This window comes from Strix uralensis, chromosome 25 (genome assembly GCF_047716275.1).
Source record: "Strix uralensis isolate ZFMK-TIS-50842 chromosome 25, bStrUra1, whole genome shotgun sequence".
Taxonomy (NCBI): domain Eukaryota; kingdom Metazoa; phylum Chordata; class Aves; order Strigiformes; family Strigidae; genus Strix; species Strix uralensis.
In genome coordinates, this window is record NC_133996.1 from 3,744,603 (window position 1) to 3,769,345 (window position 24,743).

Here is a 24,743-nt window from a genome sequence, read left to right on the forward strand (position 1 = left end):
CGCGGGGTCCGTGGCGCCCCCCGAGCCCGTTGGCAGCAGCGCGGGAGCGGTCAGGACGCAGCTGTAGACGTGTTTGTATGTATTTAAATAGAATTGTTCTTAAAAAACGTCCCCCGGGACGGCGGGGAGGGGGCGCCGCACCCCCCAGCCGCTCGCTCCTCACCAGCCTCACAAGGCTTCGTGGTACACGTGGCCGAGAGGCCCCTCCGCAGAGGGCACAGTCCGCTCCGGGCGCCCCCCCGCGCCGAGCCCCCAGGGCAGGGGATCCCCCGTGAGCAGCTCCCCGGGGCGCAGAGCGGGCGCATCGTATCGCACCGGGAGGGAACCGGGGACCCCCGTGATGCCGCCGGGGCTGCGGCGGGTGCCGTCGGGCTCGCTGAACGGCGTGGCGTACTCGGGCTCCGGTGGCAGCGGCTCGGCGTACTCGTGGTATTTTCCCGGCACGTCGTAGTGGCTCACGACCAGCGGCAGCGTGTAGCCCTCGTCCAGGAGCGGCTTGAAGGTGGAGGGGCCCGTTGGGCTACTGGGGCTCACCTGCACCAGGTCCGGCTCGGCGTACTCTGCAACGGGGACGGCGGGGTCTGAGCTGGGGATGGCGGTGGGGGGCTGGCCCCACAGTCGTGAAGGGGTCACGGTGCTGTTCCAGATGTGGGTGGGATGGGGGAAAAAAAATGGGCACATCTGGATCCCCAAGACTGGGAGAAGTTGGGCAGACACGTGCCAAAACCCATCCAGGGCAGGACACCCACCCCACAGGGGCACAGAGCTCCTGGTGCCTTCCAACGCCCACACCGGGGTCTGAGGTGGGACAATAATAATATTGAAGATAAATAATAAGCCCTGCCAGGGGCTCCCTTTTGCACCGGACCATGATGCAAGCAGCTGACCATGAGCCAGCAGTGTGCCCAGGGGGCCAAGAAAGCCAACGGCATCCTGGCTTGGATTAGAAATAGTGTGACCAGCAGAAGTAGGGAGGTGACAGCCCCCTGTGCTCTGCACTGGTGAGGCCACACCTGGAGTGTTGTGTCCAGTTTTGGGCACCTCAATACGAGAGAGATCTCGAGGGGCTGGAGCGAGGGCAGAGGATGGCAACGAGCTGGGGAAGGGCCTGGAGAATAAATCCTGTGAGGAGAGATTGAAGGAGCTGGGACTGTTCAGTGTGAGGAGGAGAAGGGGAGGGGAGACCTCATCACTCTCTACAGCTCCCTGAAAGGACATTGTGGAGAGGTTGGTGCTGGTCTCTTCTCCCAGGGGATTAGTGACAGAACAAGAGGGAACGGCTTTAAACTGCAACAGGGGAGGTTCAGACTGGACATGAGGAACAAATGTTTCCCAGCAAGAGTGGTCAGAGAGTGGAATAGGCTGCCCAGGGAGGGGGTGGAGTCACCATCCCTGGGTGTGTTTAAGGGTCGTTTGGGTGAGATGTTGGGGGATGTGGTGTAGGGGAGAACTTTGTAGAGTTGGGCTGAGGGTTGGACTCGATGATCCCAAGGGGCTTTTCCAACCTGAAGGATTCTGTGATGCAGGACAGGAGTGGGACCAGAGTGGTGCTGAGGGGGGGAATGGGCACCCCAGGGTATAATGGGAGAGACGTGGCTCTGGGCTGAGGGACCCGTTTGTGCCCCGATGTCCCCATTACCTGGTGAATGGGTCTGGCTGAGGTCCCCCTGCGCCGTGGGGAAGGAGGCCAGCGCGGAGCTGGGGGGCGGCAGGCTCTGCAGGGAGCACCCCGGGCTCGACTCCACTTTGGGGTACCCTGAGCCGAGAGCAGAAACCCCCGGTTGTCACATGCCGTCCCTTGGGGACCGCCAGCACCCCGTGTCCTGGGGGCAGAGCGGTGACCCGGGGGGTGGGACAGCTCAGGGTTAAACCTGCTGCCCCTCTCCTGGATTTTGGCTCCGGGGAGGGGGTGCTGGGGACCCTTTACCTTTCGCGATCCCACCGTTCAGCTCCATCGCTGACTTTCTGCCAAGGGGAGAGCGAGATGGGGTGAGGGGTCCCAGCTACCCCCACCCACCTCCTCGCACCTGCTGGGAGTTGGGGGAGGGGGGGAGGAATGGCTGCGCCCCTCGGGACCTGGCGAGCTGCTGAATGGAGCCGCCGCACTTTGGGGAGGTGATGTGGGGTCCCCTGGAGCGAAGCGGGGGGCAGGATGGGGACCCACCTCTTCCTGCGGCAGAGGAAAGCCAGCAGCAGGAGGCTGGAGCTGAGGAGCACGAAGCCGCTGACGAGCAGCACCACCAGCAGTGTGGAGCCTGGGGAGGGAGGGCAGCGTCACCCATGGGTGCCAGAGAGTTGTCACGGACGGGGATCTTGCCTGAGTGGGTCCATTGGTGCCTGGAGCACCCACAAGATGATGCTGCACCCCAGGGACAGCACCCCGCCCCCTCTGTGGCACCCACCTGCCTTCTCCGGGTCCAGGGCGATGCCGGGGATGGGTGTGTGACCGGCCGGGTGGCTGGTGGGGACAGAGACCTCCCTGGGGACGCTGGGCACTGCGGGGCAGAGCGGGGACCATGGGTGCGGGACCAGCACTGCCTGCGTGGGCAGGAGGAGGTCCCCAGGGGGGAAGGGGCCGAGGGGCTCACCGTAGGGCCGGGGGGCACGGACCCGGGCCAGCTGGCAGCCCACCAGGGCCACCTTCAAGGCCACGCGCTGGTGCCAGCGCTGGGGCGTGATGCGGACGTAGCGAGCGACGATGGGGGGGATGAAGGCATTGGAGACCTCCCCATGGCTGTCGGTGTTGCCTTCAAAGACCTACCAGGGAGGGTGAAGAGGGTGCCAGTGGTCCCATGTCTGCAGTCAGGGGGGGCTGTGACCCCCCCACTGTGTCGTGTGTGTCCCCCACCCCAAGCCCACCTTGTCCTCCTGGCCACCGCTGCCTCTGTAGGGTCTCCAGTTCTTCCCATCACGGCTGGAGGAGACCCGGTAGGACATCACGTAGTAGTCGTACTGCTCGGAGGAGCCCTTGGTGATGATGCCTGTTGGTGCAGGAGCGAGCCCGGCGCCAGGGGAAGGGCTTGGGGGGGCCACCCTGTACCCCAACATGCCCCATTGCACAGGGCAGAGCTTTCCCAGCCGGAATAACCCCCGTCTCTGGGATACCCACAGCCCTGTGAGGAGGGGACCAGGCGGGCAGGACATGTCACCCCCCCGGGGGGTTCCCTCCAGCCCTGGGTGGGGGATTTGGGTGGCAGATTGGGGTGTCAGACCCCCCCCGCTCTGCCCCCAGGAGCTGATAACCCCCGGCCCCGGCTGCCGGCCCCGCATTCCTCCCGCCTCCAGCCTCCGGCCGGACAATGTCCCCATTTTCCTCGCCGCGGTCGCCAGCCGCCGCCGCACAAAGCCCCCGCTTTCGGCGGGCTCCGGCCGAACAAAAGGCGCTCGCTGGCACCAGATGCAAGAGCATAATATTAACTTGTTCATCCCAGAAACGGCTGCGGCGGGGGGGGGCGCAGGCAGGGACAAAATGGGGACAGGGGACAGCCACGGGCTGGGGGTGTTGGTGCTGTCAGCATCCCAGTTTGCACCAGTAAAACCACAGCACAAGGAGCTCCAATGCCGCCTGGAGTTATGATGGGGGGGTGCAACCGCTCAGGGCAGTTTTGGGGGGGTCAGTGAGGCTGGCAGCCATGTCACCATGGGGAGGACAGTGGTCAGGGTGGCCCAGGGACCAGCTGGTGTGTGTCCCCCCCTCCCCGCCGATGGCTGACACTCACCCGTGACGTTCCGGCGGGTGCCCAGGTCCAGCTCGAGCCAGGCGGCCTCGGAGCCGGGTTCGGCCGCCCAGGAGTGGCCGGCGGTGCCGAGTGCTGCCCGTTGGGCCACCCAGGCTCGGTCCTGGCCCAGCGCGTCCACCTCGTGCCACCAGGACGAGGCGTTGAAGGTGGCCACCTCCAGCGCATCGCTGCAGGCTGGCAACGGGGAGACGGCAGGATGGGAGCCCGGGACCCCCAACTGGGCATGGTGGGGTGGGGGTGGCACCAGGTTTGGCAGCCAAAATCATGGATTAATTTCAGGGGAAATGGGGAAAAAATACCTTTGTGGAATATGAGCCGCTTCTCGGAGAGGGATCCCCTGCAGGGAGGAAAGAGGGGGGAGTATCAGGGGGGTCCCCAGGCGAGCAAACTGGGGGGCTCTGAAATCGAGGGGTGGCAGGTCCCCGGGGTGAGTCCCATGGCTGGGTGTGGGGTGCAGCCGGGGTGCCCCCAACCTCTCACCCACCTTTTGGAGTGGAGCCCGTTGGCGAAGGCCGACTCATAGAGCGTGATCCCCTTCTGGCGGGACAGGGTGACCTGCCCCCCCAGCTCATCCGCGATCACCCCGGCGTGCACGGCCGCCTTGCACAGCACCGAGGTCTGCGGGGAGCAGGGGAGGGGTGAGGGCAGCACCACCACCCCCCCCACACCTCCCATGGGGCACCCCATGGCCATACCCCGCCTCTGCAGTCTGCTGGGGGGTGACAAGCAGCAGCCATGCGTGCTGGGGACTGTCCCTGGCGGGTGCACCCATGGGTGCTGACCCATGCAGCGGGGTGCAGACCCACACAGTGCGGTGCCCCGCGGGGCGAGCCGGGCTCTGCACTTACGTCCCGGTAGCCCTGGCTGGGGTTGCCCCAGATGTCCCCGTCGATGTCTTTGCAGCCAGCAGGACAGTACACACTGAAACACACGAGGTGAGGAGGGGGGGTCAAGGCTCGCTCCCGTCCCCACCCCCTCTGAACACCCACTTAGCTCCCCAACTTGCCGCAGTTGCACCCCAAAAGCCCCAGGGTGAGCCCCGAGCACCCAGGAGAGGGATGGGGATGAAACCGGGGCTGATGGGGACATGGAGGGGACACACATGCCAAAGCGGGGACTCCTGGCACCTCCCGCCCACTCACCTGACGTGCTCCTGGGTGTAGTGGGTGCCCCGAACCAGGCAGGAGACCAGGTCTGCAAGGCAGGGACACCCCAGGGTGAGGGACCCCCACCTGCCCCCCAGCACCCACCTCTGCCCCAGGGGGGCAGGGAGGGGTGACCCCTCGGTCCCTGCAGCCATCGCCACGCCACCACCTGCGGCTCTGTCTGATACTGGGGTCCCCACTGACCTGGGGGTTCAGGGTGCTGCAGGGGGGGGTCCCCCATATTGTGCTGCCAGCCAGGGGGGTCTTTAGGGAGCCCACCCTGGGGTCAGCAAGGAGCTCCCTCGAGCCCTGGCTGTGCCCCCCCACCCCCCCAGGACACAGCCTGGGGTAGGGGGGGTCTCTACATCCCTGGGGGACGCTCCCCCCTACCTGGGTGCTGTGAGGTGGCGTAGGACAGGAGGAGGCCTCGTCCCGAGCGGTGGCTGGTGCTGTTGAACAGGACGGTCACGGCGCTGGAGTTTGTCACCAGGAGCGGGGCGGCGGGGCCGGCGTTCCTGCAGTAGGGCCCTGGCACAGGGACGGGGCCAGGAGAGGATTGGGGCTCCCTGGGGACAGGGGCGGGCACCCAGACCCCGGGGTGTCACCTCCCCTGGCTCAGGCATTTGGGCTGTGCTTAGGGTGGTCCCACCCCGAGGGTGGTCCCACACCAGGGTGGTCTCAACCCCCAGGGTGTCCCCATGCCCAGAGCGGTGACATCCACACTATGGGGGGGACTGGGGCCACAGCACCCCACACCTCACCCTGTCCCCACTGTCCCCCCCGTAGCTATAAGCAGCACCAGGGGGGACGCAGCCCCCAGGCAGGGGGGTTAGAGCTGGACCAGGCTCCCGGAGGGGTCCCCAAGATGTCCCCACCTCCCCCAGCGGGGACAGATGGGCTCCCGGCTGGGCAGGGACCCCCCTCCCTTCCCAGAAACGCTTCCACCCAGGGCCTCTTCATGGTGCGAGTGGCCACCAGCCCTCACTGGGCACTTGCCACCGCGGCCCTCACTGCTGGGGCTGGCACACACAGCACAGCCTCGTGGGACCCCAAAATGGGGGCTGTGTCCCTGTCCCCTCCCCATCTGCCCTTTCACAGGCATGGCTGAAGCTGCCTCCTAAATCCCCCGTTTAATCCAAATTAATTTGCGGTCTCCATCTCCCTGATTAAAACTTCGGCTTAGCAGGCAGGCAGATTCCTTGGGGACATCTCTGGTTCCAACCGGGGACAAGAGATGGCCCCAATCCCCAGACTGTCACCCCCCCACCCTCCCTCCATCTCTCTGCTCTATCCTGTCCATCACCGGGGCCTTGGGGCACCCGCAGATGCTTTGAGCAAATGCCATCGCTGCCCTGGGGACAGGGAGCTGCGTCCCTGTGTCCCCACGGGGCCACCATGGGGGTCGTGCCGTGCCTCAGTTTCCCCACCCAACCCACACCCTCGCCCTGCCCAGGTTGTATTTAACGGAGAAGTCGAGCCCAGGGGACACGCGTGTGTGCAGGGATGTCACAGGGTCACAGGTGTGACGGAATGGGGGCTCTGCATGATATGCAAATGACATGCAGATGAGATGCAGATGACACACATGCACAGATTTCCCACCAGATGCCAGCGCTGCCCTGGGCAGATGCTGTCACGGTGTTGGTACAGTGCCCACCCAGCCGGCGGCTCTGGAGACCCCCTGGGTGCCAGGGACCCCTCGGCCGAGCCACGGGCTGGAGGCCACCACCCCTACGGGGACCCCGGCACGTCCCCGGGCAGGATCAGGCCGGGCGCCAGACACCGGCTCTGAGTCAGCGGGAGGGAGCCCGCAGCCTCCGCCTGCTCCGGCCGCTTCCCGAAAAACATCTGGGACTCCTCAAGGGCTGGCGTCAGCCACAGGCGAGGGAGTGGGACCCCGGCCCAGCCCCATGTCACCCCCCGCCCACCGGCATGCACGGCCCTGCCGAAGGCACCCAAAGGGGCTGCGGGGGCCCAGCCGCCCCCCCAGCCCCCCGGGAGCATCATCTGGGGGTCCCCCTTTTCCTGCGTTGCTCCAGGACCCCTCAGCCTGGGCCAGGCTTTGTGGTCCCAGGAGATGGGGACAAACGTGTCCCTGAGGCCACAGCAGAGGGGACGGGGGACCTCATGTGTGACTGTCACCCCTCTGGGTACCAGCCCAGAAAGGGTGAAAGCCCTGGAGAACAGGGAAAAATCCCGGAGCCGTGGCGGATCCAGCTGGCTCCTTTCCACCCCGCGTTTCCCACAGTGTCCCCTGCCCCTCACCGGGCCTCGGGGCTGCTCCTCCATCCCACCCCTCTGACACCCCAACAGTGACACTCCCCCCCCCACCCCAGATGACTCCCCCAGCCCCCGCTGCGCTCCTAGTGCTGCCAAATCTCTCCAAAACCATTAAATCTCTCCGGGAAAATCCTGGAAGCGTTTGGGCAGCGGCTGGGCGGACGGAATCAATTAATCAGCGGCTGCATCTGCTCCCAACCGGGTGCTCCCCCACCCAAACCCCCCTGGCTTGGCAACAGCCCCTCCACCTCCTCAGGATACCCTGCTCCTCGGGTGTCCCCCTTCTCAGATATCCCCTGCCTCGGGTACCCCTGTCCTTGGGTACCCCCTTCCTTAGGTACCCCCTTCCTTAGTTACCCCCTTCCTTGGGTACCCCCTTCCTAGGGTACCCCATTCCTTGGGTACCCCCCTCCTTAGCTATCCCCCTCCTCAGATACCCCTGTCCTCAGACACCCCCCTCCTCAGATAACCCCCCCCCAAGACAAAATCAGCTAAAAAGCCAGATTTTCCTGATATTCTCCTCATCCAGGACTTTACATAATGTGAAATCACACACCCCCCTGCCCCCCCCCCAACCCCCTCGGCGAGTCCTGCCTCAGTTTCCCCCCCCCCCCGCCATTACCATAGGCGGTGCCAGCCTGGGGGTCAGCGAGCAGCAGGGAGCTGCGGGCGCAGCGCTCGGAGGGTTCCAGGTCCACGTCCCCGAAGGCCAGGAGGAGGGAGGTGCCGGGGGGGGCGCGCAGCCGCCAGCGGCAAGCGGTGTGGTTGGGGTACGTGCCCGGGTAGTTCTTGGAGCTGAGGGTGCCGCTGTGGGGTGTCAGCAGCGTGTGGCCGCAGCCGTCCCCTGCAGAGAGAGGGGGGGGGGGGGGGGGGTGGGGGGCTCAGCCAGGCTGCTCCCTGCCTCAGTTTCCCCATTTGACATGGCCCCGGGGACACCCCACAGGCACCTGCAGCCCCTTCAAATCTTTTCCTCGTTTGAAATAGCATTTTTTTGTGGCTTTTCTAGCTACTCCCCCCCACCCCCCCCATGAGGGACAGTCCCCGGGGGGGGGATCCAGGGATGAAGCTGCTTCAGTTTCCCCCCCAGCCACCCAGCACACACCTGCACCTCCAGCTCCTCTCCATCCCCCAGGCCAGGAGCACCCCAATTTTGGGGGATACAAAAGGATGCAGGGAGGAGATACACACCCCCCCCCCCAATAGGGCTGTAACCACCCAGCAGCCCCCTGGGAACCCCTGGCTGCAGCCTTGACCTTGAGGATGACCTTGGGCAGCTGCATCCCCATCGCCTCCTCCCCAGGGCGATGCCAGCACCCACCACAAAAGGGGCTTTTTTCCAGGCTCTCCACCCCCCATGCACGAGGGAATATCCTGGAAACTTGAGTTGAAAGCATCCGGTGTCCGGGACCGGAGGGGATTTCTGGTGGAGCCGGGGCAGGATTGGGGCGCGGGGAAGGGCAGGGAGGAGAGGGAGCACCGCCCAGGCCCTCTGCGTGGGCTGGGGGGGATGTGGGGGTCCATCGTTCAACCTCCCTTCCCCCCTCGAATCCCCAAAAAGTTGTTGCTCCTGCCAAGCATCACCCCGGCGCAGCCAGAAAGAAAAGCGATGGCAGGCCCCTGCCTTGGCTCCCCTCGCCGTCGCCGGGAGACGGCACAAAGCACCAGCGGGGGAAAATCCTGCTGGGATAAAAAAAGGGGGGAGGCTGGAGGCGGAAGATGCCAGCCCCCCCACAGAGCCCAATCCTCCTCAGCCTGCGGGAAGGGCTGGTGGCCAAACCGGAGGGGTTTATCCTGTGAAATCTCCAATTTCTCCCCGCCCCAGCCAGGCAGCGGCTGCTGTTACGGCAGAGCTGGGAAGGATCAGGCCCTCTGGGGCGGCGGGGGGGCACTGGGGGCAGGATGGATGGGGGTAATGGCACAGGACACCCCAGTGCTGCCGGGAAAACAGCTCACAGAGAGGCTGCTGTGCCGGGGGGAGGAAAATTTGGGGTATTTTGTGTGGGTTTCCAGCAAGGAAGGTCAGAGTCATCAGGATCTGCATGGAAAACCCTCTCTGGCCAGGACAGCCTGGCACATCCGCCCGGGCTGGGGGTCTTGGATGGACCCCCCCCGGCTCCAACCCCCGGCCAGTGGGTGCAGAGCAGCTGGGGGGACCTATCCCAAGAAAAAACCCATCCTGGGAAAGGAAATCTTCGGTAAAAGCATCCCGAGCGTGACCGGCGCATGCCGGACGGGCATGCCAGAGATAAGCCGAGAGCTGCAGGCGCAGTCGGGGATTTGGCTCCGAAGATGCTACCGAGGGGCTGGGAACAGCGACGGCAGAGCCACGGGGGAACTGGGGACTTGCCCCCAGTCACGGGAACACCACCCCCCAAAAAAAAAACAATTGCCAAAAAAATGGGAAAACTGGATTTCCGCTGTGTGAGGGCGAAGCCGTGGCCGGGCCCCCGTTGCGCCATCCCCCCTGCCAGGGATTTTGTTTGTTTTCTCACAGGATGCAGGAAAGACACAACAGGGCGATGCTCCGGGAAAAGCCCGGCACGCTCCCGCCTCTGGCACGCTGCCGGCCCCGGGAGAGCTCCCCCGCGTCCACCGAGGGGTTTGGGATCCGGGGGAAACCCGCCGTAGGATGTCTCCCACGTCACACTTGGGGAACGGCAGCGGGGCTCTGGCTCCGGTGATCCCGTCCCGGATCCCGTGCCTCAGTTTCCCCTCGCTGGGGACGATGCTTTAGATGTCCCGTCCTTGTCTCCTCGCTCTCGGATGAGTTGGGAACAAGCGGCACCGGGGAAAATCGTGTCTTTGGGTTGAGGTTTGGCTGAACGTTCCCTCGGGGCCTTCCCGGACCCCGGTGGGTCCAAATCCCGCCCGGAGCGACGCTGCCGGGGTCCGCAGCATCCCCGGGATGCAGCCCGCTGCCCGGCTCTCCCGGCTGTAAGCTCCGGTGATCCTCTTAAACCGGGGCAGAGTCGGGTCCCTGGGGATTAGGAGTTCCCGGGGAAAGCCCTGCGGGATGGAGCCGACACCGGGACTCCCGGGGCAGGCGGCACCCTGGCACCGGGCGCAGGGTGGGACAGGGGGAGCGGGGACGGGGCTGCGGGGAGACCAAGCGGGTGCGGGATCGGGGTGATGCGGGGGTGGTGGAGGCAGCGGGGAGCTCGTCCCGTCCGGTACCAGAGCAGACCGAGGGCGGGGACCCCGTCCCGGTTGTGGTCCGGTCTGGGGACAGCTGGGACCCGTCCTGAATCGGTACCGGGGAACCCATCCCGGTCCGGACACAGTGAAGAGCCCGTCTCGGATCGGTACCGGGGCAGAGGGGAGCCCGTCCCGTCCCGGTCCCCATCCCAGACCCAAGTCCCGGTCCCCATCCCGGGCGCGGCGCACAGCCCATCCCAGCGAGGGAAAGCGAGCCCCGGAGGTGCCGGTGGGAGCAGAACTCCCGGTGCCGTGTCCCGGTGCGAGGTCCCCCGTCGCCGGTGCCCCGCAGTCCGCACTCACCGTCCTGTCCGCCGGCCGGGCGCAGCCCCAGCGGGCCCAGCAGAAGGCAGCGGCGGAGCAGCGCCAACGCCAGCGCCCCCCGCGCCGCCCCGCCGCCCGCCCGCATCCTCCTCCCGCCGCCGCCGCCGCCGCCGCCGCCGCCGCGGCCCCGCCGCGCCCGCCGCCCCGCGCTCGCCCCCGCCTGCCCGCCACGCCCATTGGTTGCCGCCGCCCGGCCCCGCGTCGCCATTGGGCCGCCGCGCTGTCCGTCAGCCGGCACGGCCCGGCGAAGGGGAGCGGGGGCTCGGCCGGGCTAGGATGGGGATGGGGGGGGTGTGTCCCGGGCACCGGCGCGGGGGGCCTCGCTCGGGGCAGGGGGACGCGGAGCCCCGAGGCGGGGCTTGGGAACGGTCCCAGATGCCCCCTGAGGGCCGTGGACGCTGGGGACGGACCCGCCGTGAGGGTCCGGAGCCCCCGGGAGGGGCTGAGGCTGCCCGGTACCGCTTTCCACTGCCCCCCTCCCGCCGCCCCCGGGCCGTCCTGGCAGAGGGCCCGAATCCCCCGTGGTTTGGTTTCCCCCCGCGCTGTCACTCGTGTCCCGGCCTGGCGGGGGGAGCCGCGGGGCGGTGCTGCCGGCCGCCGCCAGGGAGCAGCACGGTGCCGCCCGCGCGAGTCCCGGCGCCGTTTCTGTCGGCGGCCCCTTTAAGGCAGGCGGCGGCCGGAAGTGCTGGCGGCCGAGGCCGCGGCGGCTACTGCGCATGCGCGCTCCTGCCCGGCCCGCTTCCCCCCCCCCCCCCCCCGCGCTCAGCCCCCGGACTCGGCCGCTCGGCGACGGTAAGGGCCGGCCGGCGCCGCGCTACGGGAGCCGGGAGGGGCCAGGCGGCGGCGCGGCGGGGCGGGGCGGGGCGGGAGGGGGCCCAGCCCGGCCCGCCGGGGAGGGGAGGGGGCGCCCCAGCGCGCGTCGCCGTACGTGCCGCCGCCGCGAGGGCGGACGTCGCGCGCCGCGGGGGGGGGGGGGCCCGCGCCGCTGCGTCCGCCCGCGGGGGAGGGGGGGGAGGGAGGGAGGGGGGGGAGGAAGAAGAAGGGGGGACGGGGGGAGGCCACACCCCTCCCCCGGGCAGCCCCGCCCCGCCGCCACCGCCGCGCGCTGCGGCGGGGGGGGGGGGGGGGGGCTCGCGCCTCCCCCCACGCCCTTGACCCCTGACCCCGAGGTGGGGGGGGGACGGGAGGGCGGCTGCGGCCTTATGGGGGGCGCTGACCTCTGACCCCCCGCCTCGGCGACCCCCGCCCTCAGGGGCGACCTCTGCCCGCCGGGGGGGTGCGGGACCTCCCCGGGGCCTAGCGAGGGCCAGCGGCCCCCACGGGGCCTCGGGGTTCCTTGGGGGGGGGGACAGGCCCCCCCTGCCCCAGGCCTTCCTCTGCAGCCCCCGCCTGAGGCCTGGGCTCGGCCCCCCCGCCCGCTGCGGCCCGGAGCTGGTCACCGCCGGGGGGTTCTCCGTGTCCCGGTGGCCCCCCCGTGCCGGAAATCCTGAGGAAGCCGCGGCCCCGCCGTCCCACAGCGCTGCCGTCCCACGGTGGCGGGGTCCCGGGGGAGCAGCAGCGGGTGGGGGGGTCTGGCCTGCCCGGGCTGCCACAGGCCCTGAGCGGGCGAGGCGGTGGCCGAGGCGCGGTGCCCCACGGGGGGTGCGTGGGCCGGAGCCGGCTGGGGAGCACGTCCCCTGGGCCAGTGGCTCTCCCGGCTGGGCCACCGAGCCCCCGTCACCTGCCGTGAGCTCCTCTCCTGACACAAACAACATCCCAGAAGCTTTTAAACCCCGAGAGGGTGATCGTGACCCGCGCCGGGCTGAACTCCAGCCCCACAGCAGTAACCAAACCACCTTTGGGTGGTCGGAACAGCCCGTGGCGAGCGCAGCGCTGCTCGGTGACCCCCTGCGAGGATCTCCTGCGGCACTGACCCCTCTGCCGCCGGGAGTACCGGCCTCTCCGCAGCCCCTGTGCGGTGGGAAGGGACACTCCCGCACGGTCCTGGGAGCAAGGGATCAGAGCGTCCCAAGGCCAGCTGGAAGCGGGGAGAAGCTCCATCTCGGAAACCTTCTCGTGTGCTCTTGCCAAAACCCATCGTGCGGGTTTGCTTGCCCGGCTGTGTGTGAGGAGCCGGGGAGAGCCGCTGGCTGCTGCCCGCTCGGGAAGTTCTGAGTGGGATGGCAGTGGGGGATCTGCCTCTGTCGGTTCTGTGTCGTCGGATGAGATGCTCCCAGCTATCGTGATCGAGAGGGGAGGAGAAATCCTTGTGTGTGCTGACAGGCACTTGCTGTCTCTCTCTGGTGGTGAATTTAAAATGCCTGGTCCCCTCTCTGGAGCCGGAGCTTTGCTCTGCTGGCCCCGCGGTCCCCGCTAGCCCAGCCTTTGCTGCGGCGGGCCTGGGCGATCATGCTTACACACCGCTGCCTGCCCCTCTCCCTGCACAGGCAGCGGTGCTGCCGCGGTACAGACCTGCCTCTGCTTTGCCCTCTGCAGCACCGCGGCAACCCGCCACCGCCGGGCTTCATGTGAGAGATGGCGAATGCCGAAGTGAGCGTCCCTGTGGGTGATGTGGTGGTTGTACCAAGTGACGGAAACGAAGGGGAGAACCCGGAGGATACCAAAACCCAAGTGATCTTGCAGCTCCAGCCGGTGCAGCAAGGGTGAGTTGGATGGTACTGGTGTGTCTGGGAGGTGCGGGGTGGGATGAGGGGGAGCCCAGTAGATTTTTGTGGTGTGGGGACCAAGCGCCGCTGCGTTTTCCAGGTCTGCGTCGGTTTTGTGCCACGCACCGTAGAGAGAAAAATACAACGCAAAAAAAAGCTTTTGTGTGTGTCGCTGTCACCGTGCCTCCGAGGACTGAAATTGTCCTGCGGGGACGTGTCTGCACGATGCTGTCTCTGGATCACGGCAGCCCGGTGATGGCTGTGGCAGCGGGGAAGCGGCGTGGTGGTCGCGGTGCTGCCCCAGCCACGCGTCCTCCTGATCTCCCTCTTCCCTCTCCGGCCCCTGGCTGGGATTTTGCCATACTGCAGCTGCTGTATGTGGTGGTCTGTGCCCGTGTGTCCAGATCTGCATATGCCTCTGCCAGCTTTCCCCTAAAATAGTCCTCCTCTGAAACACAATGAAGCTGGGATGTTGGAGGGAATTTTGCGGTACCCCTGGCAGCTGCTGCGGAGAAGTGACTGCCACCAGGCACTTCATCTTAACTCTGGATCAATCAGGATGTAAATATACCGGCTCCAGTTTGATAATATTCGCAGAGCAGGGTGGCTGTAGGCCTGACAGTGACTCTTCCCTGCGTGATCACCCCTGCTGCAGTGTCACACAGGGCTGGAAGGGAAATCCTGGGGTATTGAGCTCTGCTTCCTGTTGTCGTGGGTAACTGCCTGTATCAGAAACCAGAGGAGGAGGCACAGGGAAGTGCGCTGCAGCGCTGCTTCAGTGGCGCTGGCAATGTGGAGGGTGCGATGACAGGACTGGGAACGCCTCTGCGTGTTTCAGTCCTTGGGATTATTATCGTTTTTTTTTTTTTGTATGCAAAAAAAAAAAAAAAAGATTGAAACTGTATCAAACGAAATCCACGTCTCTGCAGGACAGGCAAGAAAGAAATGAACCGAATTTTTAACCTCGTGCTGTAAATCTTAATTTCCCATGATTTATATGGTTTGTTTATGGATGGCTGCTTTCACAACAGGATTTACCAAGAGGGCTCCGAGGCCAGCGCCGCCGTAGTGGCCGTCGAAACCCACACCATCCACAAGCTAGAAGAAGGGATCGGTGAGTTCCCGCTTGGCGTGGGCAGAATCCCCTCCTCGGCAGGGCTGGTCACCGCTGAGCTGGTGTCTCCAGTTCGCTGGGCTTCCTTCTGGCTCTGCCCCTGCAGATGCTGTTTCCCAGGCATGGATGTGGGTGCAGGGTCTGGGCATACTCTGGATTAAGAGTCTGCTGTTACTGCTTGGGCTCAAAGTCCTGGAACTGAGATCCTGGCTCTCCTGCAATGAATGGTAAGGGCTCCCACGGGGTCCAGGGGAGCCGAGGTTTCACCCTAGTCTTGGGGTGCAGACTCTAGCAGGCAGGAATGGTTGTTATGAGGACGGCAGCTGTGTCTGCGCTGGCCGAGGCATCACACCCTGATTGCTGGTTCTTTCCTGAACGAACAGCCTGCCAGTTTGGGTTGGGTGTTCAGAAGAACCGAGCAGGTTGGCTCCAAGTGCTCCCTTCCATCCTGAGGAGTATGTGGGAAAAGGCTCCTGTCATTAGGTGCTGTCACTAGATCTTCACTAGTGTTCTGCTTCCTGTGTGGGTGTGGGTCTTTTGGCAGTATTAGCAGAAACTCTGCGTGTGAAGAGAATGTATTATCAGTAAATATCTGATATCGCTGCTAAAGAGATACCAGAGCTCCAGGAACGCTGAGAGAGGTCTGTGCTTCAAATTTGAAAGCATTTTGTTTCCACAAAGGTTGTTCTCATTGACCCCCTGCTCCTTAGAGATGTGTTGGATTTCTGATCTCATGATCTCCTGATAGATGAGCTTCATTTTGAGAGCTGCTGTATTAAAGAAATATATATATATATATGTGCAGATGCCAGTTGCTGTTAGAGCTGGTAATTGGAGAAGACTAAGAGAGAGCTGATCCTGAACTGGGATCAGCCCTTCTTTTGGTTTCCTGAGTGTAGGTCTCACAACCTGTGAGCTTTCAGCTCCCACCTTGTGGGATTTGAGCCTTTTGGGTGGAAAGTTTCATTTTTACCCATTCCCCCCTCAGACCCCAGCACCATTGAAACGAACGAGGAAATCGAGATCGCCTATCCCATCACCTGTGGGGAGAGCAAAGCCATCCTGCTCTGGAAGAAGTTCGTCTGTCCAGGAATTAATGTCAAGTGTGTCAAGGTAAGGGAGTTCTCACAGCAGACTCCTCCTCCACTCTCAAGGTGCTTGACCTTCACAGGACTTTCTTAATTTTTCTGTTTCATCTGAGCCTTGTCCTGGAGCCCAGTGACTTTGCCTTTGCAGTGTGCTGGATTATTACTGCTAAAATTGTTTCTAGCCTGGGGAGAAGCAGGGGAGGAGTGGGTTAAGGAGTGAAGGCCTATCATCCACCTTATATTTCAGTGCTGCTCTTGATTACTGTTGTGTTTGGCACTTGATGAGGGACTTGGAGCTAAAGGCAGGCAGGGAACGTGTACTGAGATCTGCCAGAGCTTTTCTTGCTTGTCTCTTTCCCTTGGTGTCCTGATACTCTGCTCCTGTCACTTCCTCAGTGAGCAGGTTGAATCGAGAAGAGAAATCTTGCTGTTCCCTTTTGCCCCTTGAGAGTGTGGTAATGTAACAGCTGATGCGTTGAGGCCGAGGCCCCGTGTGCTGCAGTGGCGAGAGCGCTCTGTTGCTGACCCTCAACGGGAACTATCTTAGTCACTGGAGCAGGTCAGAACAGATGCCCGAGCGAATACCCGTGTCAGCGAGAAGTCGACTGTTTGATGTAACAGGAGTCTCCCGTGACGATCTCCGGGATGACTGTACGTGTTCACAGAGGAGCTTGGTTCATGCTTCATACGAAAGCCGTCAGGGCTGTTCTTGGCTCGAGCTGTGTGGTTTGAATGCCGATGGCTGGCAGGTCACCCCTGCAAACATACCCATTCTGGAGTTAGAAGCTTTGCTGTGCTGAGGGGATCAAAGCTGGCAGGGATTTGAGAAGCAGCTCCTCTTTCTGGATGGAAGTGGGGGCTTAGGTGACCTGTGGACTGGCTGTGTTGGATGTCCCAATACAGTCTTCCGAGGTGATGTTAACTTGTTTGCTGAGCCTTTGCTTATCTCGTTGTCAGTTCAATGACCAACTGATCAGCCCAAAGCATTTTGTTCACCTGGCTGGGAAGTCTACCCTAAAGGACTGGAAGAGAGCCATTCGCCTCGGAGGAATCATGCTGAGGTATTTCACTTGCTTATCACTGTGTCCAGCTTCAGGGCTTCATCACTGCAGCTGCAGGATCCCAAGCAGGCGTTTTGTCTGCTTTGCAGTCCCTGGGAGATCTCTTGGAAGCTCACATTACCTGGCCAGCAGCCTGCAGAGATCCTGGCCCCGTGATCTGAGGGGCAGGATTCCTCATCCTGTACAGAAGTGGCCTCGCCTGGGGGACCTGGTACTTGGTGGGGGTGGAACAGGACTGGAGCCCTGTGTGTGAAGCTGACGGGTGGCTCGTATTTGCCATTTGAAAGCCCTGCAGGAGGTGTTCTGTGTGCAGAGTGGCCCTGGGTCTCCCTTTCTCCGTCCTTCCCACGGCCATAGCATTCTACGTGGAATACTCCCTTTTGTCTCCAGGCTGAGACTTGAGTTGAGCCTGGTTCTCTCCCCACTCCCTGCACAGAAAGATGATGGACTCGGGGCAAATCGACTTCTACCAGCATGACAAAGTTTGCACCAACACCTGTCGAAGCACCAAGTTTGATCTCCTGATCAGCAGCGCCAGAGCACCGGTGCCAGGGCAGCAGAGCGTGGTGCAGACTCCTACATCAGCCGACGGTAGGAAAGCAGTTCACAGTGCCACAGGAGACTGGCTCTTAGGAAGGATTTCTTTGCAGAAGGGGTTGTTGGGCGTTGGAATGGGCTGCCCGGGGCAGGGGGGGAGTCCCCATCCCTGGAGGGGTTGAAGAGTCGGGTTGACCCAGCGCTGAGGGATCTGGTGGAGTTGGGAACGGTCAGGGTGAGGTTCATGGTTGGACTGGAGGAGCTTCAAGGGCTTTTCCAACCCAGATGATTCTGTGATTCTGTGGGAGTTTCCCTCTGATGCTCCTCTCCCTCCCTGGACTAATCAAATCAAGTTGACCCCACACACACACTTTACAGCTTCTCCCCAGGCATAGCAGGGCAGTCCCACTGCTCAGGAGACTGCTCTGGTTTCTTTGGAAGGCAAATGCTTCTCCTGTCCCCTCAGAGAGGTCTCGTTAGCAGCTGGCAGGGAGCTCCCCAGCAGCGCAAGAGCTGGAAAGCAGCTGGTATTAAGCAGTGACTAGAGGCAGCCTTGGGAGCCAGGGGAGGCTCAACTTGAAGGGATCTGGGATCACCATGGAATCACCTGAGAGCTTGCACAGTGTTTTCTGATGTCTTTCCTATTTGAGAGTCTATTACAAAGGCACAAGATGAGCTTTTACTCAGGAATGAATTTAGGGATGCTGACCTCCTCCGGAGCCGCCTGCTCCACATCCCCTGGACATCCATGAAGGGGGTTTGATGGCTGGACATGATTTGATTGTCATTCCAACTGCAAATTCTCCCGAATCCCGTGCTTCAGAGCAGAAAGTGATCTCTTCACTGAGGTTAAGGGAGAAGATGACTCCCAACTGTACCGCATTGTTCAGCTGGGCAGGTTACATTTCTCTAGGGCCCTGGGTGGGGGAGATGGCAGAGTTGTCCATACGCTAAGGAGAATCTTCTGGAAAACACACGGTAAAACCTTACAGTGGCTGCGCATTGGCTTAGTCCCAGATTTGATCCAGAAATTTAGGATTGAGTCAGATCCGCTTCGCTTTTATAAACCAGCTTGGACCCTGTCATTTCCTGAGAGATTAGGGCATCTCGGGTGCAGAGCTCCCTGATGATGATGCAAGGGGAGAAGGGTGGCTGGGTTGAGGCTCATTTGTTCCCTTCTTCATTCTGATCCCTTTCTGCTCCCTTTTATGCCAGGACTCCGGATTGCTTTTTGGAGGGCACATGGTTTTCCCTCCAGAAGCCCCAGAGCCTTTCACAATCACAGTTCCAATGAGAAGCAGCAATATTTGCTTTTAGCTAATTTGGTCGAAAAAAGCCAGGCACAAACAACCTGACCATGAAAGTGAAAAAGCGCCTGGGAGGGGTGAGGGGGGGTGGAAAGCAAAGCAGGGATTCAGGGCTGGCACTCCGGGTGCCGCAGAGAGAGCTGACGTTGCCTCTCTGGCAGGGAGCATCACCCAGATCGCGCTGTCGGAGGAGAGCATGGAGGAGGGGATCGAGTGGAACTCGGCTCTGACGGCTGCCGTCACCATGGCCACTGAGGAAGGCATGAAAAAGGACACGGATGAGATCTCGGGTAAGCTCAGGCTGCTTGTTGGGTGTTTTTTTTTTCCCCTCTCCTCGCCTGTTACATTCTGGAGACTGAAATCCTGAAAATAAGGTGAGTTTAGGCAATGGCAGAGCTGTCCCCAGCCCCTTGGCTGTCCCCACACTTCCCAGGTGTGCAGGGTCCCTGCCAAATGGAGCTGCTCAGCGCTGCAGGCAGAGGGGGACTTCAGCCCTGGCCTTGTGGCTGGTGGATGATCCCCCAGATTAGTTGCTACTAGTTACAGTGAGAGGCTGGTTTTGTGTTCATTCTGAGGATGTAAACGTCTGCCAGCCTGGAGCTAGACTAAACCATCGGGGAGCAGTGTCTTGTTAGTACCCTGTGTTAGTACCCTGTCAGCTCTCTTGGCTGCGGTGCCTTGCCTTCCCTCTTAGGATCAGTACGGAAGCAGAGGCAGAATTGTCTCAAAGATTTTAATCTCTGCATCTTGCAAAGATGCAAAATGTTGCCTCGGAAGTCATGGTGCTGCTTGAAAGCATGTTACTGATTTGCTGCCTGGGTCTATTTTGCTTCTTTTGGGGTTTTTACTTTTTTGCATATCGTATCCACCCCAATGGCGAAATTAGAAGTCAACTTGCAAAGTTACTCTTGCCTGAAAGGTTTAAGGTGGCCTTGTGGGAAAGTGCCAAGTGCTTGTACATGTTGACTTCTTTTCCCTTCTCCTTGCGCCAGAGGACACGCTGATGTTCTGGAAAGGAATAGCTGATGTGGGGCTGATGGAGGAGGTTGTATGCAACATCCAGAAGGAGATAGAAGAAGTCCTAAGAGGCGTCCAGCAGAGGTTGGGTCAGTCTCCCTTCCAGATGACAGGTAGGTTGTGAGCCACAGCCTCTGGCTCTGAGTTGGGGAAGGATGCTCAAACAGGCAGCTGCAGGCAAAAAAAAAAGTGAGAAGGGTCCATCCCCACCATTTAAAGGTGTTGAGTCAGGATGGTGAGTTACCACTCACAAGCTGAGCTGAGTCTGGGTGTGGTCTCAGCCTGCCCAGCTGTGAAGTGCGTTTGCTTGCACCACTGCGGGGCACAAGGACACAACGTGCCACCCTGTTCCCTGCACAAAATGACCCCGGCAGCTTCCTGAGACCATCAGGCGACCATCCTCAGCTCCCAGCCCTCACGAAAGCCTGCCCAGATTCACTCCTCAGACCAGAGTTAGTCAAACACTTTTCTCAGTGACAGTGCAGGCTTAAACAGGTCCTGCCCCCTCACTTCTCGTTCTGTCTTCACTTGTGCCAGAAAACCTGTTTTTGGGGCTGAACCAGATGAGGGAACTGATCTGGGTTAAAAATAACTCCCCTCCCCTCTTTAGGGTTATTTTTAACTTGGATCAGTTCCCTAATCCAGTTCAGCACATGCCCCTGCAAGCACAGGGTTTGAGAGCACCTCTTGTTGATGCTCTTGCTGAGAGAACATCCATGTAGCCAACAAACTTCATTTTACCCAGGATATTTTTTTTATTTTCTAATTTAGCTTTGGGCTGCCGGATCTTTGTGTCTGGTAGGTGGCAGCTTTTGGAAGCTGTGAGTGATTGAAGTCAGTGGATTATAATAGAAATTTTGCACAGCTTTCAGTGGAGCTGGCATGTTAATGACACTGTCAGCAGCATGGGGTGATGATTTGTAGGTGGAGAGCTCGTTTGTATCTCAGTGATTGCAAATTATGCTTTCATTTGCAGCAGTTTTGAGCTGCTTGGGTGACACATCTCTGTTTCATTTTCTTTATCATGTGAATGGGATTATTTAGTCCTTGGATGTCAGAAGGATGCGGGAGCTGGGTCTGCCCTTGTCAGCCAGCCCTTGTGAAAGAACAGAGATAGTTTTAACAAAAAGCAGTAGAAAACTTTTGGTGTAATATGAGCATCTTTTGAGTACCTGAGTCCCACCTGTGTGACGAGGCACTCATCCCTGTGCGTTTTCCTTGCAGATGCTGCAGTCTTGAACAATGTTGCCCACACATTTGGCCTAATGGACACAGTCAAGAAGGTTCTGGACAACAGGAAAAACCAGACAGAGCAAGGAGAGGAGCAGTTTCTTTACACACTGGCAGGTACAGTCCGTGCCTAGTAAGACTTCTCCTCCTGCTGCTGCTCTTGGGAACTGATGTGACTTTTCTTCCACACAGGAGCTATATTTGGGTTATTGCTCAGTACACGCTGCCCCAAAACAAACACATCCCGATCCCTTTCCATCCTAGGGCTTGTGTGGAATTTCCCCTATCCCTTCCCTCGCAGTCAGCCGTTGCTTGGGGCATTTGACAGCCCGAAGTCTGTGCCCTTTGCTGCAGCCAGGGTGCTGGGGGTGCGACTCCGGTTCCGTCAGCATTAGAAAATAGGTGCTGCTAGCTAAGAGCTGTGCTGCAGCCCTCCGAGCTGCAGGCAGCGCCGTGCTGTGCCCGTGTATGGGGTGCTGAGCTGTCTGCTTGTCTTGGCGTGGAGCTATCAGGTGTCTTGCACGGCTTCCCCTGAGCTGAAGCCAATAACCTGACCTGGATTCCCCAGAGCCACTTGGTGGATGTGTCTCCCTCCTCACCGTGTCCTGTAGGACCTGTTCTTATCTGGGATGTCCTAGTCCCCTACTGCCCTGGATCAATGAGATTACTGGGCTACTTCTGACTTCCAGTGTTCACATAGACAAGGGTTGAGGGAGCACATGTCTGACAAAGAGCAGCTGAGGGAACTGGGGGGGTTTAGTCTGGAGAAGAGGAGGCTGAGGGGAGACCTCATGGCCCTCTACAACTCCCTGAAAGGAGGGTACAGAGAGCGGGGATGAGTCTCCTGACCCAAGGACCCAGCGCCAGGACAAGAGGGAATGGCCTCAAGCTGCGCCAGGGCAGGGTCAGACTGGCTCTTAGGAAGGATTTCTTTGCAGAAGGGGTTGTTGGGCGTTGGAATGGGCTGCCCAGGGCAGGGGGGGAGTCCCCATCCCTGGAGGGGTTGAAGAGTCGGGTTGACCCAGCGCTGAGGGATCTGGTGGAGTTGGGAACGGTCAGGGTGAGGTTCATGGTTGGACTGGAGGAGCTTCAAGGGCTTTTCCAACCCAGATGATTCTGGGATTCTGTTTCACTGAGCGGGGCAGTCCTGCTCCCTGTCCCAGGACAGGCACTTGGCTCCTGGAGAGGGGACCCAGCTGAGCTCAGGAATAAGTTCCTACTGTCCAGAGGGGCTTGGTCCAGTCTCCCTCATAGGTGGGTCTAGCTTGGGGAGCAGAAATGCCCATTGTCTCCTCAGTGGGAAGATAATGGAAATGGCAGATGGTTATAGAGCATTGCCTGTTCCTTATCCAGGCACTGACAGCCGGCCCAAGCAGGCTGAGGGGGTGCAGAGCATTGACCAGGTCTATGTGGGTGGCAGGAGAATCCGGCCTTTTCTGCCAGTGCAGTTTGATCTTGAGTGAAATGCTACGATTGTGCCCAGCTGGGTGGTTAGGAGACCTCCTGTCGCCAACGTGGGGTGTGCTGGTTGGTTGGGGAGCCCGTGAGTGCCCCAGGAGCTCCTGCAGCGTGCTGGCCCCAGCCCAACGCGCTGCTCAGCCGTTCTCTTTGCAGACCTGGAGCGGCAGCTGGAAGAGCAGAAGAAACTTGCCAAGGACCAGAAGGCAAAGTCCCAGACCATTCAGAACGTGGTGCTGATGCCCGTCAGCGCTCCCAAGCCCCCCAAGAGACCCCGCCTGCAGCGCCCAGCCTCCGCCACCGTCCTCAGCCCCTCCACCCCCATCCAGCAGCCTCAGTTCACCGTCATCTCACCCATCGCTATCGCACCCGTTGGACAACAGTTCTCCGTAGGCAACATCCCGGTGGCAACCATCAGCCAAGGCTCCAGCCCGGTGACTGTTCATACCTTGCCGTCTGGCTCTCAGCTCTTCCGATACGCCACCGTGGTGTCCTCCTCCAAGACCAGCTCCTCCGACACGGTCACCCTCCACCCGTCCTCCAGCCTGGCGCTGCTGAGCTCGGCCGCCATGCAGGACAGCGGTGCCCTGGCCAACGTGGCGGCCGTGGTCAACCCCGTGGAACTGGTGGCCATGGAGTCCGGCCTCACTTCCACCATCCAAGCCGTGGAGGGCACCTCGGACGACGGGCAGACCATCATAGAGATCGACCCGGCACCGGATCCAGAAGCGGACACGGACGAGTCAGAGGGCAAAGCTGTGATTCTGGAGACGGAGCTGAGGACTGAGGAGAAAGTGGTGGGAGATGTGGAGGACCATCAGCACCAGGTCCATAACGTGGAGATTGTGGTCTTGGAGGACTAGTGGGGAAGGCAAGCGTCAGTTTGGGGAAGAGTTGGGAATTTGTTTTATTTTGGGCTTTTTTGTTAAGCATCTTTTCCAGCCACCCCATTTGTTTCCATGGATATTTTCATTGTACTGTATATTATATATATATATATAATTTTTTTTTTTAAACAAAAAAGCTGGAGAAACACGTGAGACGTGGAAAAGGCTCCGTCTCCGTGGAGCACTGAACAATACCGCCTGTTTGTGGGGTCAAGGAGAGACTGGATCTCTGCTGAACAACCCAACCGGGAGGAACTGGACGAGGGCTCCCGGCGCCGAGAGCGCGCCGTGGCCCAGCCGTGCGCATGGTGCTTCTGCTCCGGGCCACCCTGGCCCCAAATATTTTATTTCAGAGAGACAATAACCAGTGGCTGGAGCGTTGATGTGACTGTGGGAAGGGGTGATGGCTTTGGGGTGGAACAGGTACCTCATTTGTATTTTTATTTTCCCCCAGGGAAGGGAATTCTGTCAGACTCTTCACTGTCACCTCAACTGGGATTTTTTTATTATTATTCTTGCTTTGGGGAAGATGACAGTAACCCTGAGTGTACTGTCCATATTCTCCTCCTCCTCCGCACAAATTGTTTTTATATCTATATTTTTTTGTATTTGTTTGCTCTCTCCCTTCCCTTGTCCAGATTTCCCAGCTGCAAAGCCCTGACACCTACTCTCGCCAGTCTCGGTGTCCCCGTATCCCAATCCCGCCTCTTCCCGTGGCACTTCTCCCCATCCCTTTCCCCGCCTGGCCAGGCTCGGTGCTGCAGACGCCGCTTGGAGACTCTGAGATCACTTCAGCCTTTTGCAGAAAGGCAAAAAATATCAACTCGAGCTTAAAACCACAACCTCCCCCTTCGCTGCTCAGCGCTGCAGGGACCTTTCGGGGTGTACAAAGCATGTTGTGCTGTTGCTTTCCGGGAGAGCTGGACTCCGGATCGGGGCAGCTTCTGTTTACACTGTGTGCTGGGGCTGCTCCGTGCTTGTCGCTACTTGTTTGGTGGTTTTATTTTTGTATTTTTCTTCTTTCTTCCTATAATCTCTTGGCAGGATTAGAACTGGCACGTTGCTGAAATAATGTGCGCCCTGTTGTTTTTCCCTCTTTCCCTCTTTTTTTTTTTTTTGGTGGCTGGGGGTCCCTTTCGGGCTCCGCCGCGGTGGGAAGATGGAAGGGGGGAAGCGCCGGGTGCCCTTAGAGCTGCGGAGGTTTGGGAGGGCGGGGAGGGGGGGAGCTGCTTGGCTGGAAATATTAAGCAAAACAACAGCAAAGGAAACACACCTGGGGAGGGCGGGTGGGGAGGGGGAAGGAAGATGTGTTTGGCTATTTTTTGCATTAAAAGGAAAAATCGAACTACGCTCGAATGGTTTATTCGTGGGTAGGTGAAAGGCGACGGCTCCGTCACCTCAGGGGACGGGCAGGGACCCCTCTGCCCGCAGCGGGAGGGGAGTGGCCGCTGCTCGGGGGGAGCTCGCAGCAAGTCGTACCCACCTCGCACAGACGTTGGGGTGCAGATCCCATGGATTTGGGATCGGGGATCCACCTCCCTCCATGTCCAGCAGCCTCCATCCCCTCCAGCTTGCCCCGTGCCGGCAGCCCCATGGCTGGGGAGGGATGGGGTCTTTTTGGGGACCCCCCCCCCAAATCAGGGTTTACGCCTGAGCTGCGCCCCTCTCTTGGCCGGGGAAGGGTCTGGCCAGGCTGCGCTTCCCCCTTACATCTA

At 61.0% G+C, this 24,743-nt stretch overlaps 2 protein-coding genes across 6 annotated transcripts; one reads left to right on the top strand and one right to left on the bottom strand.

Annotated features, from left to right (window-relative positions):
• Positions 1-64: 64 nt before the first annotated feature.
• On the bottom strand, positions 65-10,798 carry LOC141954577 (discoidin, CUB and LCCL domain-containing protein 1-like). The gene is made up of 15 exons (XM_074894244.1): positions 10,664-10,798; positions 7,788-8,009; positions 5,276-5,413; positions 4,883-4,934; positions 4,589-4,661; positions 4,225-4,358; positions 4,040-4,077; positions 3,720-3,914; positions 2,860-2,981; positions 2,589-2,757; positions 2,403-2,495; positions 2,165-2,255; positions 1,928-1,965; positions 1,640-1,756; positions 65-560 (listed from the first exon to the last, which is right to left on the bottom strand). Exons 1-15 carry the CDS (start codon positions 10,767-10,769, stop codon positions 169-171), a joined length of 1,980 nt encoding a protein of 659 aa, XP_074750345.1. The 5' UTR covers positions 10,770-10,798; the 3' UTR covers positions 65-168.
• Positions 10,799-11,436: 638 nt separating this feature from the next.
• GMEB1 (glucocorticoid modulatory element binding protein 1) lies at positions 11,437-24,256 on the top strand. Of its 5 annotated transcripts, none has more exons than XM_074894583.1 (10): positions 11,437-11,476; positions 13,160-13,326; positions 14,361-14,443; positions 15,432-15,556; positions 16,489-16,592; positions 17,029-17,183; positions 18,598-18,726; positions 19,429-19,566; positions 20,678-20,800; positions 22,298-24,256. In XM_074894583.1, exons 2-10 carry the CDS (start codon positions 13,199-13,201, stop codon positions 23,002-23,004), a joined length of 1,692 nt encoding a protein of 563 aa, XP_074750684.1. In that variant the 5' UTR covers positions 11,437-11,476; positions 13,160-13,198; the 3' UTR covers positions 23,005-24,256. The 5 variants fall into 5 exon arrangements, with proteins under 5 accessions (XP_074750684.1, XP_074750686.1, XP_074750687.1 ...); XM_074894585.1 differs by lacking the exon at positions 11,437-11,476 and adding an exon at positions 12,112-12,969; XM_074894586.1 differs by lacking the exon at positions 11,437-11,476 and adding an exon at positions 12,112-12,966.
• Positions 24,257-24,743: the final 487 nt, after the last annotated feature.